Below are 16,858 nucleotides of genomic sequence, written 5' to 3' on the forward strand. Positions count from 1 at the left end.
ATCTGCTAACTAGGGGTGTCAGGGATTGCATGTGGGTTGTTATACATATGAAACAAATGCTCTGTTGTTGCAGTGTACAGTCTGTCCAATATACTTTATACACAAACATGGAGTTTGATACCTCTTTAGCTGCTGTGGCTCTGTCCTAGAGGATACTTTGATTTGTAATTTGGTAAATTACTTAAAAATATTTGCTAGAGAACTTTACTGCACTCTCCTTAATATAGCACTACCTCTCTCTAGTAGAAAATTCTAAGTACCTGAACAAATTGCAAAACCCAGGATTCCAGAATGGAGCCATGGCAGTCAAAATGGTATCAAATTGCTGCAACTGTAGCAACTGTAGATGCATTGCCTATCAGAGGGAAAGCAACATGCCAACATGCATTGCCCCACAACCCACCAGGAGCCAAACCTCCACTTCCAAGATTAGGTGGCTGCTGTTGAGGAATTACAGTGGCATCCCCTTTCTGTTTGACTTCCAAGTAAGTAAACACCCCCAGAAAATTTCCCAGAAGGAATTAGGAGGTTATTTAGGCTCCCTTATATTTTCCTTTCCTTTCTCTTCTGAACTCTTGCAGGCCCCACCTTCAGGTCCTGAAGATGCTTTGCCTCCCCCCATGTCGTGCGCTTCAGTGACCCCATCTGAGAACGAGTGCCTGAAAGCTACAAAGATGCAAAATGTTAGAAAGTGGCTGGTGTATATTTAGAGCAGAATATGCTGAAATCTTGAGAACTAGGTAGAGAATTCAAAGACATAGCTGTGTTAGTCTGGAAAACCAGTATGCAAAAGGATTTTGTGGCATCTTCGAGACTAACTGAAAGAAAGAAGGTGGTAGCAGGAGCTTTCATACACTTGAATCTGCTTTGAGTTTACAAAAGCTCATGCTACCACCATCTTCATTTTAGTTAGTCTCAAAGGTGCTACAAGATCTATTTGCATATAGATAGAGAATATTAGTAGAAACCTGAGGTCTGCAGTCTTCTTGTGGTAAGCTTTCTGGGGGCCATTGTGCAGCAGATCCTGTACCCCCTCCCCCATAAAATGGCTCAGAACCCCCTTCCCAGTCATGAAAACATGCAAAAAACAAACAAACCACACACACGCCACCCCAAAAGCACAAGCATCCCTAGAACTATCTCCAATACTTCCTCCAATACTTCCATTTTCTTCTGCATTCTCTCAAAATGGCAACAAGATAGCATCTTCACTTCCTGTTATCATCTGGAGAAGGTCTGGAGAGGACAATGAAGGTGTTTGGACTACCTTGACTGTGTATGGCCCATGGGCATGCGTTGGAGAGGCAAAATTAGCCCCTAAGCCCATTCAATTGGCCATGCCTGCTGTAGAAGGAAAGTGAGTGGAGGCATGCCACAATCTCTCTTATCATGTGCACATCCACATTCACAGGCAGGAGGTGATTCTGTCACCTACAACATACAGTATCACACAAGTATTTCATTACTTGTATATCTTCCGTTTGCATTTTAATGTTGCTATGAACAAATTTATACGAAACATTTTTATACTGTTTTTCACTTAGAGTATTGGATGCTAACACCAGTGCATTACATAAAAAATAGTGGAGATAAGTGCATATTTTAATAGTCGGTTTTAACTATTTATATTGTCTAAATGACCTAATGACAGCAAAGGAACATCTTTATAATGTATTGTTTCATTACACACATAAATCCAAATACAAACATTCAAATACACATGTAGACCTACGTGTTATACCAAGCCATACAAGATTACAGCCAGTGATATTATTTTTTACAAGAGGAACCAGTTTTAATTCCATGAAATCTGCTCTGCTCTGCTGTGCAGTGAGCCTGAGTATGATTCTAGATTTTAAACCAAGTTATTGACTTTCTTTTTCATTGCATTGTATAAGTTTTGTTTTAAAGAGTATGCTAAAGCTCAGGCAGAATAAAAACAAAGTTATTTGCCTACTTTTAAAAATGTGGTTTGGCAGGTGAAAAACTATTCTTCTCAAATTGCTACCACATTTCTTAGCACTGCTGCACTTAATAAGGAATGACAATAACACATCACCCCATTCAGCATTTATGGGGGAATATGCTGGGGGCCCTCTTGCTGAATTGCATCCTCCTTTATATAATGCTTGCAATATCTCATTACTGTATTTTAAAGAGTTTTGGTAGTTTTGGTTTACTTGCTCTCATGCCTCTCTCACTCATTGTCTAGAATCCCTTGTATTAGTCCTTTGATGCTTCATCTGATGTTGAGCCACTGGTGTAATGGAACAGAATCTGGAGAAGTTCTGAAATTCTTCCCAAAATTATCAGTTTTCTACCTTTCAAAATTTGTTACACACAAAAGCACAAATTGCCTCAGAGGTTCACTCATTTTGCAAAGATGGCAAAACAGAGTCACATGTTTTTGTTGTGCAAAATTGCTGTTTTCTGTGCAAGACTTTTATTGTGCAAATGGCTGGTTTAGATGTAAAAAACAGAAATTTTGCACAACAAACACACACACATGGTTATTTGGAAATTATTCTAGAGCAGCTGATTACTTGGCTAAGTATAAGTTAAGCATACTTCATGAAATAGTGTCTCCTGCCCTCCCACTCCACTGACTTACTGGGCAGCAGCTGCTACAAGCAATACAGTGGGTTTGTTCTCTTGTCAAGCAGGATGCAGTAGACTGGTATTTCCATCTACTTCTCCATATGACACTAACAAACAGCTCTTACTGTCAGGAAATTCTTCCTTCTGTTACAGTGAAATCTCTTTTCTTTTAGTTTGAATCCATTGCTCCATGTCCTAGACTCTGGAGCAGCAGAAAACAAGCGTGATGATCCACCCTCAATATGAATTCCCTTCAAATATTTAAATGTGGCTATCATAATGAGAAGGCATGACTATTTTGAAAAGGAAAAAATATAAGGAGGGTTGAGGGCAATAGCAAGAGATGCAGACTGCATGCCAGATGGTTAGACTCAATCAGGGAGGTCATGGGCATAAAACTTTGAATGGACATGCCTCCATTTGTCAACATTCTTCTTAAATGGTGGTGCCCAGAACTCAGCACAGCATTCTAAGGGAGGTATGGCACATGAAGCTTAATAAAAGGCATTGAGCTATTTATCTAGTTAGTTCTATATTTTCTATTCTGCCTGATAGCAGCTCTTCAGAGTCACAAGGAGAAGATTTTCCCATCAGCTATGTGATTTTCCCTAACCCGTTTCTTAACCAGGGATTGAACCTGGAACCTTTTCATCCAAAGCAAGAGGTCTACTACTGAACCAGAGCCTGAACAAATTACTTTTCTACACTACTTTTTCTTGAACAAGCAATGTGTTTGCAGGGTCAATTAGAGACTGTTGGTATTTCTGTGTCAGGAAATGCAGAAGTTTGCACTCTGACTTTGGGCAGAAACAGACAGACCGACAGTTGCCTTAAGAATAGTTGACTGAAATTGCAGACAGATGTATTATTCTTAAGCAATCCACTGCAATTTCAGAGGCTGCCCTTTTTTTTTCCATTTAGGGTTTGGTTGCTTCCCAAATGTTCAGATTATATATTTGTATGCAAAGGAATATTACAAAGAAAATAGATTTGTAAATCTGTGCTGGCAGTGAGCCTGCACATGTGAGGATTAAAAGATTGTGGAGGAAAGAGCATGAAGAGAAACCCTGCCCCCAGCATATCCAGACATGTGGGCACATCTAAATATTTCCCTCATATTTGGAATGAAGGGCTCCATGGGATTGTGCACATGTTCAACTGAACTCTATTACAACTGCTGTCAGTAACTCGGAAAACTGTCTTGAGAATAGTAGCAATAGCTTAGAAGTTTCTAATATGTGGCATATATTCCTATCCCAAGGAAATAGACAATGAACACAGACAATTCCTGTATATTTCTGCCACTTGAGAAAATGAGATGAACCAATCCTGTTGTAAAAATGCTTTGACTGAGATCCTACGTCAAGAATTATAGAGGTGGAAGAGACCCCAAGGGCCATCAATTCCAACCCCCTGCCATGCAGGAACTCTCAATCAAAGCATACTGACAGATGGCCATCCAGCCTCTGCTTAAAGACCTCCAAAGAAGGAGACTCCACTACACTTCGAGAGAGTGTGTTCCACTGTTGAACAGCCCTTACTATCAGGACGTTCTTCCTAATGTTGAGGTGGAATCTCATTTCCTGTAGCTTGCATCCATTGTTCCGAGTCCTGTTCTCTGGAGCAGTAGAAAACAAGCTTGCTCCCTCCTCAACATGACATTATTATTATTATTATTATTATTATTATTATTATTATCTTTTATTTATAAAGCGCTGTAAATTCCTTCATGTATTTAAACAGGGCTATTAAACAGGGCTGTCAGGGATGCTTTGATTTGGATTTCCTGCATGGCAGGGGGTTGGACTGGATGGCCCTAGTGGTCTCTTCCAACTCTACGATTCTATGATTATATGATTATATCAACTCTTAACCTTCTCTTCTCCAGCTCCCTAAACCGTTCCTAATAGGGCATGGTTTCCAGACCCTTAACCATTTTAGTCACCCTCCTTTGACATGCTCCAGTTTCTCAATATTTTTTTAATTGTGGTGCCCAGAACTGGACACAGTATTCCAGGTGGGGCATGACCAAATCAGAATAGAGTAGCACTATTACTTCCTTTGATTTAGAGACTATGCTTCTATTTATGGAGCCTAAAATTGCATTGGTCTTTTTAGCTGCTGAATCACACTCTTGACTCATATTCAACTTGTGGTTTACTTGGATCCCTAGATTCTTTTCACACGTAGTCTCGTCCAGTCAGGTATCCCCATCCTATATTTGTGCATTTCCTTTTCCACTCAAACTGCAGTACCTTAAATTTCTCTGTATTGAATTTCATTTTTATGGCTATGGAATTAAATAATATTTTTTTCAGTGCCACATGGTTGGTGAATTGCATAACTGAATCTGCAAGTGAATGTGTACGAGTATCTTGCACGTGCATGTGCAAGGTGAAATGCATATCCACATTTGCAATGCATAAGGTGGATCTGCATGCACATGCACAACAGCACTGCACAGAACTTTTTTTCTGTAACCTTGAAATGAATGCAGATGTTCCACATTGGACAAAAATGTTCAACTACCTCTGTAGGGCAACCTATGTATGCGTTAAATACCAATAGGATTCTAGCCTTTGAATTCAAATAGACCTGTAACATCTCTTTATAGATCTTGGGGAATTTCAGCCTCTGAATAAATGTTGAACAAGTGTGTGAACATGCACATACATTTGATAGTGTACTGATAGCAAAATTCTTCCTTCTGTACATCAGACCTGAAGGATTTATTGACACTTGCCAATGTCAGAGTGCATGGTGGCAATGTGGGGGGCAGGGGCAGGGGGCAGAAAGGCATCAATTCCCATGTTTCCGTTGTAGAGTTTCTGATGTTCTTAGGTACTTCACAGCCCAGCTACTTCACTAGGACTCTGAAGATGGATGATGTGATGAATCACCGTATTTCACTTCAGTAAAGTGCCACCTTGGGGATGCAAAGTTTGCAGCTTGTCTAGTACAACAACGCTTATTAGCCATGAAATATAGAGTATTCAAGAAGATTAATGTTTTTGATATAAAGCCACCAATAGTTAAGGGGTAAGACCAAAATCACACCACATTTTCCTCAACCTCTGAGAATAATTTAGATTTAATGTGTGCTTTGTTGTTAAAGAAAAATAAAAATATCATATATACAGTGACTGTGTGGTGTTATTGCCTCAGTGCATTTAAAAATTGTAGCTGACACACTATGAGGGAGTTTGCAGCAATTGACTCCTAATGTGCTTCTCAGGAAAGGAAATGTGTATTCAATCTACATATGTAAAAGGCAGAGTGAGCTGGATGAATCATAGACTTCCAGGTGGTAGAGAGAAGAGCAACCTAACAGAATATGGTGGAATGCAGATATTCCAACAGTACAGAGTAAGAATACTTTTAGGTAAGATTTTCCAACTTGTGGCCTAGATGGGAAATGGTTGCCTATCATTCTTATGTTGCAGTCAGAGCACTAGTAAAGGTTCAGTTTGGGCTCTTTCCCCAGAATTGCAAAGACAGGGAAGTTATAGGTGTTTTGTGGGTTTTTAGGGCTGCTATGTGGCCATGTTCTAGAAGAGTTTATTCCAGATGTTTTGCCAGCATCTGTGGCTGCCATCTCCAGAGAATGTTGAGAGAAGTGAGTTCGGGGCCAATATTATCTTAGAGACATCCACTTTCAATATGCATGAAGATTTCTTCCAACTCTATGATTCTATGATTGCCCCCCTTTTTAGCCACTGTAGGGATTGTGATTCCCTCCCTCCCTCCACAGCATCCAAAAGTGTGCCAATTTACTATAAAGCCCCCCAAGATAGCCCTCATGGTCATTCTGTGCTTCAGAGTGAGAAGGTAGGATTAGAGAATCATCTTGCTATGTCCACATAGCAATAGCAATACCAAGTAGCAAGTGCATTTCTATACCACTTATCAGTGCACTTAAGCACTCCCTAAGTGGTTTACAATGTGTAAGCTAATTGCCCTCAACAAGCTGAGTACTAATTTTAGCAACCTCAGAAGGATGCCAGACTGAGTCAAACCTGGAGCCCCTGGCTGGGATTGAACTCACAACCTTGTGGCTTGTGAGTGAGTGGTTGCAGTGCCGGCATTTAATCACTGTGCTACCAGAGCTCCCTAGCCAGACACACAGTGCCAGGCACACAATGATGACATCACTGCTGAGATCCACAGGGGTCCTTCAGAGATCTCAGCACTTCTGTCATCATAATACTGGAGGTTGCCAGAAGATTCACTGATCCTGGCTATTTGTTGAGAAGCATGAAATGGACATGTGAGGTGGTTTCAAGGTCTTTACAGTAAGCTGGAAGGGTATATGTCTCAACATAGCATAGGTCTGCATGTGGATATTAATACCAGTAATACCACTAAGAGAATGTTGGCTTGAGACCCAGATATCTGGGAAGCCCCACTGTATCTCTTTCATCTTGATGGATCATAAGATTTATGGATTTGTTCTCTTGAAAGAAAATTATGCACAAATGTCTGAAGCAGATGGGACTGCACCAGGACCACACTGGCCCCTGTTGCACCAGGTCCATGATCAGTAGTCAATTTCAGGATGGTAAAAAATAAAAGTGATATTGCACGCACACACAAAGAGAGGGGGGGGGGGAGGAGAGAGAAACAAACAAATAGATAGATAGATAGATAGATAGATAGATAGATAGATAGATAGATAGACAGACAGACAGACAGACAAAGCCTATTAATCAAGGCAGTGCAATTTGTTATTTTTTGGATATCATGGGATAGATACATTTGTAAGAAATGACCATTCTTTACTTAGCTTCACTGTCTGAGATTATGGGTCCACAGAAATTAATCATGTTCCCCTCTGTACATTTTGAATCCTTGGTCTGTGTATTTGTTCTTTTTTATACAGACTACTTATGGTAAGTGTGGTGTTGCTAGAAAATACCTGATAAGACATTCTGACAGGGATTGCTGCATTCATGTTGTGTATTTGTTTCTTTCTCTCTTGTTGTTATTTTATAGCACTCCCTCCAAACACTTGTGCTGGAATTCATGATGTCTGTTGTGTGAAGTGTGAATACGACACTCTTCTGCATTAGTGCTGTCAAATTCCCAGGTCTGAGGATTTTCTCTCTATGTGTATACTTCTAAATGAAAAAGAATGTGGTCCTAAGTAACCAAGCATAGACCATACAGCTGAGGAAAACACACTAGTATATTGCAGTTGTATCTACTATTCATGTGATTTATGATTACCTACTGCCTAAAATTTATTTTAAAAAAGCTCCTTGTTACCTCATGTAAAAAAGGTACTGAGAAAACAAGCAAGCTAGAAACAAATATATCTGGCAGAAAAGTTCAGTCTAGCTTTCCCTATGAAATGCTATTTTCTATATGTAAGAATGTGAGACTCAAGGAGAAAAACTGTATTTTAAAGCTACAGGATGAGTACTGCTTATCTAGAATTCCAAAACCTAAATATTACAAAATTGTCCACATGGGTGGCTGAGAGAGTGACACCTTTGCTTTCTAATGGTTCAGTGTACACAAATGTTGTTTTATACAAAATTACCTTCAAGCTATGTGTATAAGGTATTTACAAAATATTGCTTTTTTCCTTCTCCATCTTTTTTAATGACTAATCTGAATGGACCTTGCTATCATTCATGCTATCCAACTTTTTTTTAGGTGTCTTCACTTCTTGATTTTTTAAAAAATATTTTTTTAAAATAAAATAAAATAGGAGTCAATCATTTGTCTTCCACACTTTCTTACATTAACATATTTTTTCCCATAGGACTCCTGCCTAGCAGATCTTCATACTTCTTTTATGCATTTGAACGATTGCTTGTCATAAACTTAAGTTTGTTTCTATCATATACATTCTAAAGTCACTTATTTACAATATACAACGGAGTTTATCGCACAGTCCCTAAAACGGGCCCAGTGAGTTCTCAATGTGAATGTGCGCAGGCGCACATGGAACAGGATGGGGCCAAGAACCCCATTTTATATTGCACGCTGGAACGCCACCTTTGCCACCGGGCAATCCAGTTGCGTTCCCGTTCCGTTCCAGAGAGCACCATTTCTGGGGACGCTTAGAAACAGTTCCCAGAAATGGCCCCCTCTGGAACAGAATGGGGACGCAACTGGAATGCCCGGTGGCAAAGGCAGTGTTCCAGTGTGCAATAAAATGGGGTTCTTGGCCCCATCCCATTCCGTGCATGCCCGCGCGCATTCACGTTTAGAACACACTGGGCCCGTTTTAGGGGCCATGCGATAAACGTCAATGTATTTCACCTTTTCATGATTTTAATAATAATAATAATAATAATAATAATAATAATGTTTATTTATATACCGCTTTTCCAAATTAGATCAAAGCGGTATACAACAGGAAGTACAATACAAAGTAAAAAAAAACCACCCATAACAGGCCTCTCTTCCCCTCAAGATGGTGGTCGGAAGGAGGGCTTTTTCTTCTTACAGGCAGGCAGTTGGAGCTTGCCTGCCTCTCTCGCCCCAAGATGGTGGCTGAAGGGAGGGCTATTTTGACTTTGGTGCTAAGTTGTAAGTCTTTACACTTTAGGAACTTATCTAGTTATTTCATAGCTGCCCTTCCTGTCCGTAGTATTCTTCTTATTTATTGGCTGCTGTCACCATTCTGATCAATGTTTGATCTCAAAGGTGCTACAAGATCCCTTTGCATACTAATTTTCCAGACTAACAAGGCTATGTCTTTGAATAATATGCATATATTATTAATACTGATTAATAAGTATTTATACAGTAGGAGCCCTGGTGGTGCAGTGGTTACATGCCTGTATTGCAGCTACTCACTCATAAACCATAAGGTTGTGAGTTTGATACCAGCCAGGGGCTCAGGGTTGACTCAGCCTGGCATCCTTCCAAGGTCGATAAAATGAGTCCCCAGCTTGTTGGGGGAAATTAGCTTACACATTGTAAACCACTTAGGAAGTGCTTAAGTGCACTTATAGAAATGTACTTGCTATTGCTATTACAGTGGACCCTTGCCTTACGTGGGACCCCCTCACGTAAGGCGAATTCCGCCTATATTTGAGCCCCGTTCACTTGAATGGGGCTTGTGCACACGATGGCGTGCACGCGCCACAGGTACATACCCATTCATCTGAATGGGATGCACTGTCACTTGTGCCCCATGTGCTCCCATGTGGCTTGAGTGTGTATGCTCAAAGCCGTGTACAGCGCACCTGTGTATAACATGGGCGCACTGTATACAGAACCATGCATGCTGTATGGCAGAATCAGGAAGTAATTAATAAGAAATAAGTGATTATATGTAATTAATTTTTTTTCATTTAAAAACTGGATTACATTATGACTATAAGCATACAAAACTTCATTCCCTTTGTGTCGTGTACTCATAAACTAGTGAAGAAGGCTTATGACATGGTTCAAGTCTGGTTCATGTCATCTCTTGTTCCGCTCTCTTGCACTCTTTTTTTTTGGGAGATGATATGGCAATGGTATGATGGATTGTAGGAGAATGTGTTTTGTACTAGAGGTCAGTTACTTGTAGGAACCAGGTTTTTCTAAAAATATCTAAAAGCAGTGATTGTAACTACTTTTGAGAAATAAGGAAGCAAAGTGTTACTTTAAATTTAAGCATAATTGCAGCTTACCATTGTGGAGCCCTTGGAACTTTAGTCAATTACTTTTTTAAAGTAACTTTCCAGCCTTTGAGTGTGAACTCATTATTTTTTTTGTAAAGGTATGGTCTGCATTCTCACTAGACTCATGAATGTCTCATCAACAGCCATAATGCAAGATTCATGGCTATTTCCTTCTTGACAAAAGCAAATATTCCATGCTTCAATTAACTCAAATGAGATACTTTATTCAGTGAGCTAACATTTCTTTCTTTTTTCTTTTCCTTTCCCCCTTGACTGTAATTACATTTCTTTCAGTCATGTTTAAACTTTGGCAGTGAAGCACAGACTTCTCTGGCAAACAGCTTTCTATTAGACATTTCATAGAAAATGGATTTTGGTGCTTACCGCCCTGATGCTTTCAAAGTGTCCTCCTTCTTTCTCAAAATCAATGGGCTGCCCGTTCAGAGTCCAGTGGAAAATGACATCTAAGGTGGGGTCATGAAGGGCTTTGCAGCTCAGGACAATGCTTTCTCCCACTGTTAGCTCAGTCTTCTTAGGGGACAGGTCTATTCTGGTAGGCTCTAAAGTGATAAAAGGAAACAACAATTACAACAGTAGTGTAACAGTTGTCTACATTAGGGTTGAGGAACATAGTTGACCCCTTTCTGTTTTCTTTCCACAGGCAACAGCCTTTTTATTTTGGTACACCTTTGGTATTTTAATGATGAAACGGAAAGGTGTTTTGAATGGGCTGTGCAGATAGCCTGTGATAAATGGGAGTTCCTTCCATTTATCAGAGCTTTCCTCTCAGATAACAAAGGGTTAAAATGTGTGAAGAGGTAGTGTTACAAGTTGATAAGATAGCATCACAGAGATGATGAGGTAGCAAATGTTCAATGAGATGAGCAGTTGGAGAGAAGCATGAACCTTTGAGGTGGTTCCAAGAATAGGTTTTTAAAAAGCTTGAAAGCATGATGGGGATTTGCTATATGTTTGTATCTGGCTCTCTCTCTAAACAGATGACAGAGTTCTGAAACAAAGGAACATCTGGAGTGGGGTCTGTATAGGGAAAAGCTGGTGGAAGTTGGACAATAGAATCCAGACTCCCAGCTATCCAGAAACACCAAGGACTACAAATCCCACCTGATCTGTGAGTAAAATCAGGAAAATGTACCAGTCAGTGGTGTTAGGATGTTTTGATCCTTTTCTTGGTTTGGCTGAAATGATTTTACTCTCTAACTTATACTTCCTATCTGTGACTGAAGGACATGAAAATTCTTCATGTAAAGAGATAACTTTATGCTATAGCATTTCCTTACTTAGAATAAAACCATTTTCTTTAAAAAAAAAATACTCTTCTTCTCTTGCACTCCTTTTCACATACTTTAGCTTGGCCCAGTTCTTCCCTGTGGTTGACAAGGGAAGTGCCAGTGTAATTCCCCAACAATGTCCTAATGCATTGCAAAGGTGGAAGGAGTCAATTATCAGAGAGAGGCAGTGAGTTATTTAAATAAAAGGTCTCTCAAGGGGTCCCATGCAGTTCAGGCAAGGAAGATAGGAGGACCCAGAGAATCCCTCACATAGCCATGTTTAAATATTTGAAGGGATGTCATACTGATGATGGAGCAAGATTATTTTCTGCTGTTCCAGAGACTAAGACATGAAGCAATGGATTCAAGCTACAAGAAAAGAGATTCCAAGTAGACATTAGGAGGTACCTCCTAACAGTAAGAGCTGTTTGACAGTGGAGCACACTCCCTCGGAGGGTGGTGGAGTCTTCTTCTTTGGAGGTTTTTAAACAGAGGTTGTCAGAAGTACTTTGGTTGTGTCTTCCTGCATGGCAGGAGGCTGGCCTGAATGGCCCTTGTGGTCTATTCCATCTCTATGATTGTATGATACTTTCACCTTTTAATGATTTATCTATGTGTTTTGAAGAACTGTGAACGATATGCTCTTAAAAACAGAACTGTCCTTTTCATTGTTTTTGAACTTTTATAAGTTAACACTGTATTAAATTTTCTATAAGCGTCTTTGCATCCCTTTTTGGGAGAAAGGTTGGGTATAAATTAAACAGATAAATAAATAAATAACCTGATTGTATGGTTCTTTAGATATTGTTGGAGTGCCGCAGCTTCCCTCTCCATTGGGAGTTGTTATTGTCATTATTACTGGCATTTATTTGTCACTTCTCAACCCACCAGAGCCCCCAGGGCGATGCACAATTGATAATAAAGTATGCTGGAATTTGGGAAAGTGAAGTGATGACTGCTTTTCTGTCTTAAGTGCAGTTAAATGCTGCCTGGGCACCCTTGCCCCTTCCTTGACCAATGAATGGCCATGTCCCTTAAAAGGTTAGAGAATCACAATCCTGCACCTTGAAGCAGGCTTGCACAATGGGAGCCATTGCCAAGAGGAGTACTGGACACTCCATTATGCAGTGAACTTAAAAAGACACATGCACTTTACTCCAGAACAAAATCTTGTATGTTACCAAAGGGATACTGTTGTGTTTTAGCACCGTATTACAATTCTCAGTGATGGTGGTTTTCATCAGGTGTGGCCAGCATGTGGCCCTTGGGTCACATGCAGCCTCTAAAGCCATTTTGAGGCCACAGGTGTTCCAAAATATTTGTTCTCCAACCCCTCTTGGGGCCATTGGTAGCATTTTCACAATATTTGTGCTGTCCCAGGCTATTTTAGGCCCAGGAGAAGATTTTTAAAATATATATATATCAGGAGGTTAACAGGGAATAACTTCCATTTGCTTCCTGTTGTGAAAACAACCCTTTCATGGGCCTAAAACAACCCTTTCATGTATCCCAGACCCATTTTTTTCTTGGGGAGATGTGGAGAGTGTGCCTCACTCTTGGGGAGCAAATGCAGACACATAGTTTTCCATGTTTGTCCACCCCTGGTATATATTAGGGGTTTTTTTTTTGTATTCTATTGATGACAGTTTTTTTTTGTTTTCATTCCTAAGTTACTTTGACACTGTTTTTGTGTGTGCATCCGGAGGGGATACATGTTTGATATTTGAAGTAATTCAAATTTTCATGTACATTAAAAAACAAAAATAAAAAACTACAAACCACAAATTGAGGCAGAACTGGGACAAAATGAACTCTTGCTTCCAGAAAAATGTAACTGTTATAGAAAGCCAAAATAAATAAATAAATAAATAAACTCACCCCCACAATCTTACCTTTAACAAACACAGAAGCTGTTATTTCTGCTGAACCAAATACATTTTCTCCTCGGCAGACATATTTTCCTTCATCAGATTTGGAGGCATTCAGGATTCGCAGGCTCCCATCTGGAAGAACAGTTATCCTGAAAATTATAAAAAAGGTTTTTATCCTGAAATAACATATGCAGAATTATCTCAAGTACAGACAATATCTGTAGAGTCTTTTCACCCTCAGAAATAGACTTGTGGATGTCGGCCCATTTCCTGAACAATGGTGTCACAATGCTGTTTTTAAATAAGCCTGAAATATTATCATTTTATTCCCTTGCCTTCTGCAGTACATTTTTTCCTGATTCCCAAAACAAGTGGATTTATCTTCAAAAACCTTCAAAAGGTAAAAATGTAAATGAGTTTCCAAAAAAAGAAGACACCTCTCTTTCAGGCTTGAAAAATGCAACTTTGTCATCAGAAGATGTTTTAATATTAAGTGCCAGCTGTTCCACTGGAATCTAACAGTGACCTTAAAACTCAAATCTAACAAAAAATTATATGAAGTAAACACAGATGGCGAAATAATTAATTATATATAGCCAAAAGATGATTTATAGTATATTCAATGCCAGTGTAGCATGGAGATGAAAATGAATTCTAGCTATGAATCCATATAATTTCCATTTCTTATAGTTCTGCCAGCACATTATGATGTCGGAGGCACTAAAATCCCACTCTTAAATATAAGAAATATAGGAACTGCACAGCTAGTCATGAAAATAGCAGCCCTGTATGGGATCCCTCTTCCATCACTCTAAAATACTTTGTGTATTTATTAATTATTTGCTTTATTTTTTCATCACATTTATATGTCAGCTTTCTCCCAATGTGGAACCTAAAGTGGATCATAAACAGTAAATCAAAATTAGCTAAAAACATAGCAATAAAATTAAAACATAGTTGAAATGGTGGACCAGAACAGGAGCTGAATCATCAAGATCTACCCACATCATGTTCCATCATCCAGGGACGTAGCCAAGGGGGAGGGGGTCCTTGGGGTTTGGACCCCCTTTTCATTAGAAAAATGAATGGTGTGTGCTGCTGCGCTGCTGCACCCAAGCCCCATTATAATAGTGGCACCTAGTCTGGACCCCCCCTTCCTAAAATCCTGCCTCCATCCCTGCAACATCCCAAAACCCAAACCAACCACCCATAGTCACCATGTCATTCTGTTTCACTGCCAAAAAAGCAGTTCATATTCTTTCTTTTTCCCTGTGTCTTCAGAACTGCAAATGAGGAACTATAGTAACTAAGGGTTCAGGGATGCCAAAAATCTTTGAGGTATAGTTTGGTAAGATTTTTTTAAAAAACTAATCCTGCTAGAAATTAAAACTTCTGTAACTGGTTTGTTGATATGTGCCAACAATACTCCTGCCTGCATTTTTAGAATCTCTTCAATAATGGGGCTATGGGGAGGGTTACAGTGAGCCTTTGCACATCAAACCACTGATACCTTATAACCACTATGTGGGGAAAGTGTGTGTGCGTGTGTGTGCGTGTGTGTGTGTGCCAATTGATTCAGAACAAGGCATATAGATGATATCCTCATTATCTTCACATAAGAACATGAAGCTGCCTTGTACCATGTCAGATTCTTAGCCCATTCAAGATGTTCTGCAGAATTACTTCCGAGCACTGCTCCTGATATTCTTGAAAAGGAGATTTAACTTGCCATGTTATGTATGCAAAACATATTATTCTTCCATTGAGCTATGGATCTTTCACTCAGTTTTGATCTGCAACAGTTTTGAGGGTAGCAACAGTCATTCATGCCTTCATGACCCTTAGATTAGATTATTGTAAAGTACTATAATGGAACCTAACACTCAAATGTATGCAACATGATTAAGCAGAATTGACTTGGTTGTCAACAGTTAGCATTCTTGTAATCCATCACTCACTCTCCTTTCACACCTATTTAGCTTATTCCATGAATTGCTTAGACCAGGGACCAAATTCACATTTCAAACAAATGGTGGCACATTTGTCATGACAATGAGACTCTCTTCAGCCAATAAGTCTTATAAAACAACAAAAGACATTTTTTAACCTTGATAACTGTCTAAATACTCTAAAGGCACAAGATCTTGTCTGGTCTTGAAAGCTAAGCAGGGTCAGCCCTGGTTAGTACTTGGATGAGAGACCACCAATGAACACCAGGTTCTGTAGGCTATATTTCAAAGGAAAGAACTGGCAAAAACCCCTCTGAGTATTCTCTGCTTAGAAATCCCTATGAAATTAATGGGGTCACTATAAGTTGACAGGTGACTTGAAGGCACATAAACACACTATGGCCCACTCCGTGACAAGTGGTCTTCCATAGGTCTCAAGTTTTGTTTCTAAAATCTCAGCGCCTAGGACATTCCTGCCCTGCCAACCCTAGGTACCATCACTCTAAATGCCCTGCTGCTAACAACTGCTGGGTGGACTTTAGGCATATATGGCACTTCACTGCTTTGCCTCCCCCTGCCACACTCCTGTAAAGGCTCACATTTTAGGCATTCTTTTGGATTTTGATTAATTATTAGTTTTACAGAGCACATTTAGCTGATTCCCATATGGGACCATGATAGCCAGAGATTTTGGGGTCGTGGACCAGCTCATGAACTGAGATATCGGTTCCACCTTAAGGTGGCAAGAGAGACTCTCTTAGCAGTTTACATACAGGTGGATGCCATATCATAACATTCCATTATGGCTCCTGGTGGATCTCATATCATGACATTCTGTTATGGTTCCTATTTGGCTCTATGGTGTAATTGCTCCATTTATGGTCGTGTGTCAAGCAGTGGCTGGCAAACAGGTTGCTTAGTGACTAGATCTTCACTGAACGCTGTACTAGCACCTTTGCAAGTTGTAAGCAATACATGCCAAAATACCAAAATTCATTGGATGCTCAAGTTGCATTGTGTAGTATAACATAGGAAAAATGTGTCCCTTATATATAACAGCAAAATCAGGGTTTGAATTTATACATGTTTGGAATATTTTCAAGCTGTGGATACTTGAATCTCTGGATAAAGTATCCATGAATATGGAGGTCTGACTTTATCTGTTGCTGGAGGGAGCACTGAGAATATGGAATGATTATAGAATCATAGAGTTGGAAGAGACAACAAGGGTCATCCAGTCCAACCCCCTGCCATGCAGGAACTCTCAATCAAAGCATCCCCGACAGATGGCCATCCAGCCTCTTTTTAAAGACCTCCAAAAAAGGAGACGCCACCACTCTTCGCGGGAGTGTGTTCCACTGTTGAACAGCTCTTACTGTCAAGAGGTTCCTTCTAATGTTTTGATGGAATCTCATTTCCTCTAGCTTGCATCCATTATTCCAGGTCCTGTTCAACAGCAGAAAACAAGTTTGCTCCATCCTCAATATGACATCCTTTCAATATTTAAACAAAGCTATCATAACTGT

At 39.8% G+C, this 16,858-nt stretch overlaps 1 protein-coding gene across 5 annotated transcripts in view; it reads right to left on the reverse strand.

The window, feature by feature from the left end:
* Positions 1-16,858, reverse strand: part of CNTN5 (contactin 5) — a 934,652-nt gene that overhangs the window by 72,651 nt on the left and 845,143 nt on the right. For 4 of the 5 annotated variants that reach the window (XM_089512786.1, XM_089512784.1, XM_089512785.1 and 1 more), the window contains 3 exons: positions 13,405-13,532; positions 10,608-10,783; positions 589-666 (listed from right to left, as the gene is read on the reverse strand). In XM_089512786.1, coding sequence (XP_089368912.1) covers positions 589-666; positions 10,608-10,783; positions 13,405-13,532 — 382 coding nt within the window. The remainder of the gene's footprint in view (positions 1-588; positions 667-10,607; positions 10,784-13,404; positions 13,533-16,858) is intronic. The other variant, XM_089512787.1, reaches the window with a different exon arrangement.

Source organism: Sceloporus occidentalis, unplaced genomic scaffold, assembly GCF_023333645.1.
Source record: "Sceloporus occidentalis isolate IW3139 unplaced genomic scaffold, rSceOcc1.0.p SCAF_2, whole genome shotgun sequence".
In the NCBI taxonomy this organism is placed as follows: Eukaryota; Metazoa; Chordata; class Lepidosauria; order Squamata; family Phrynosomatidae; genus Sceloporus; species Sceloporus occidentalis.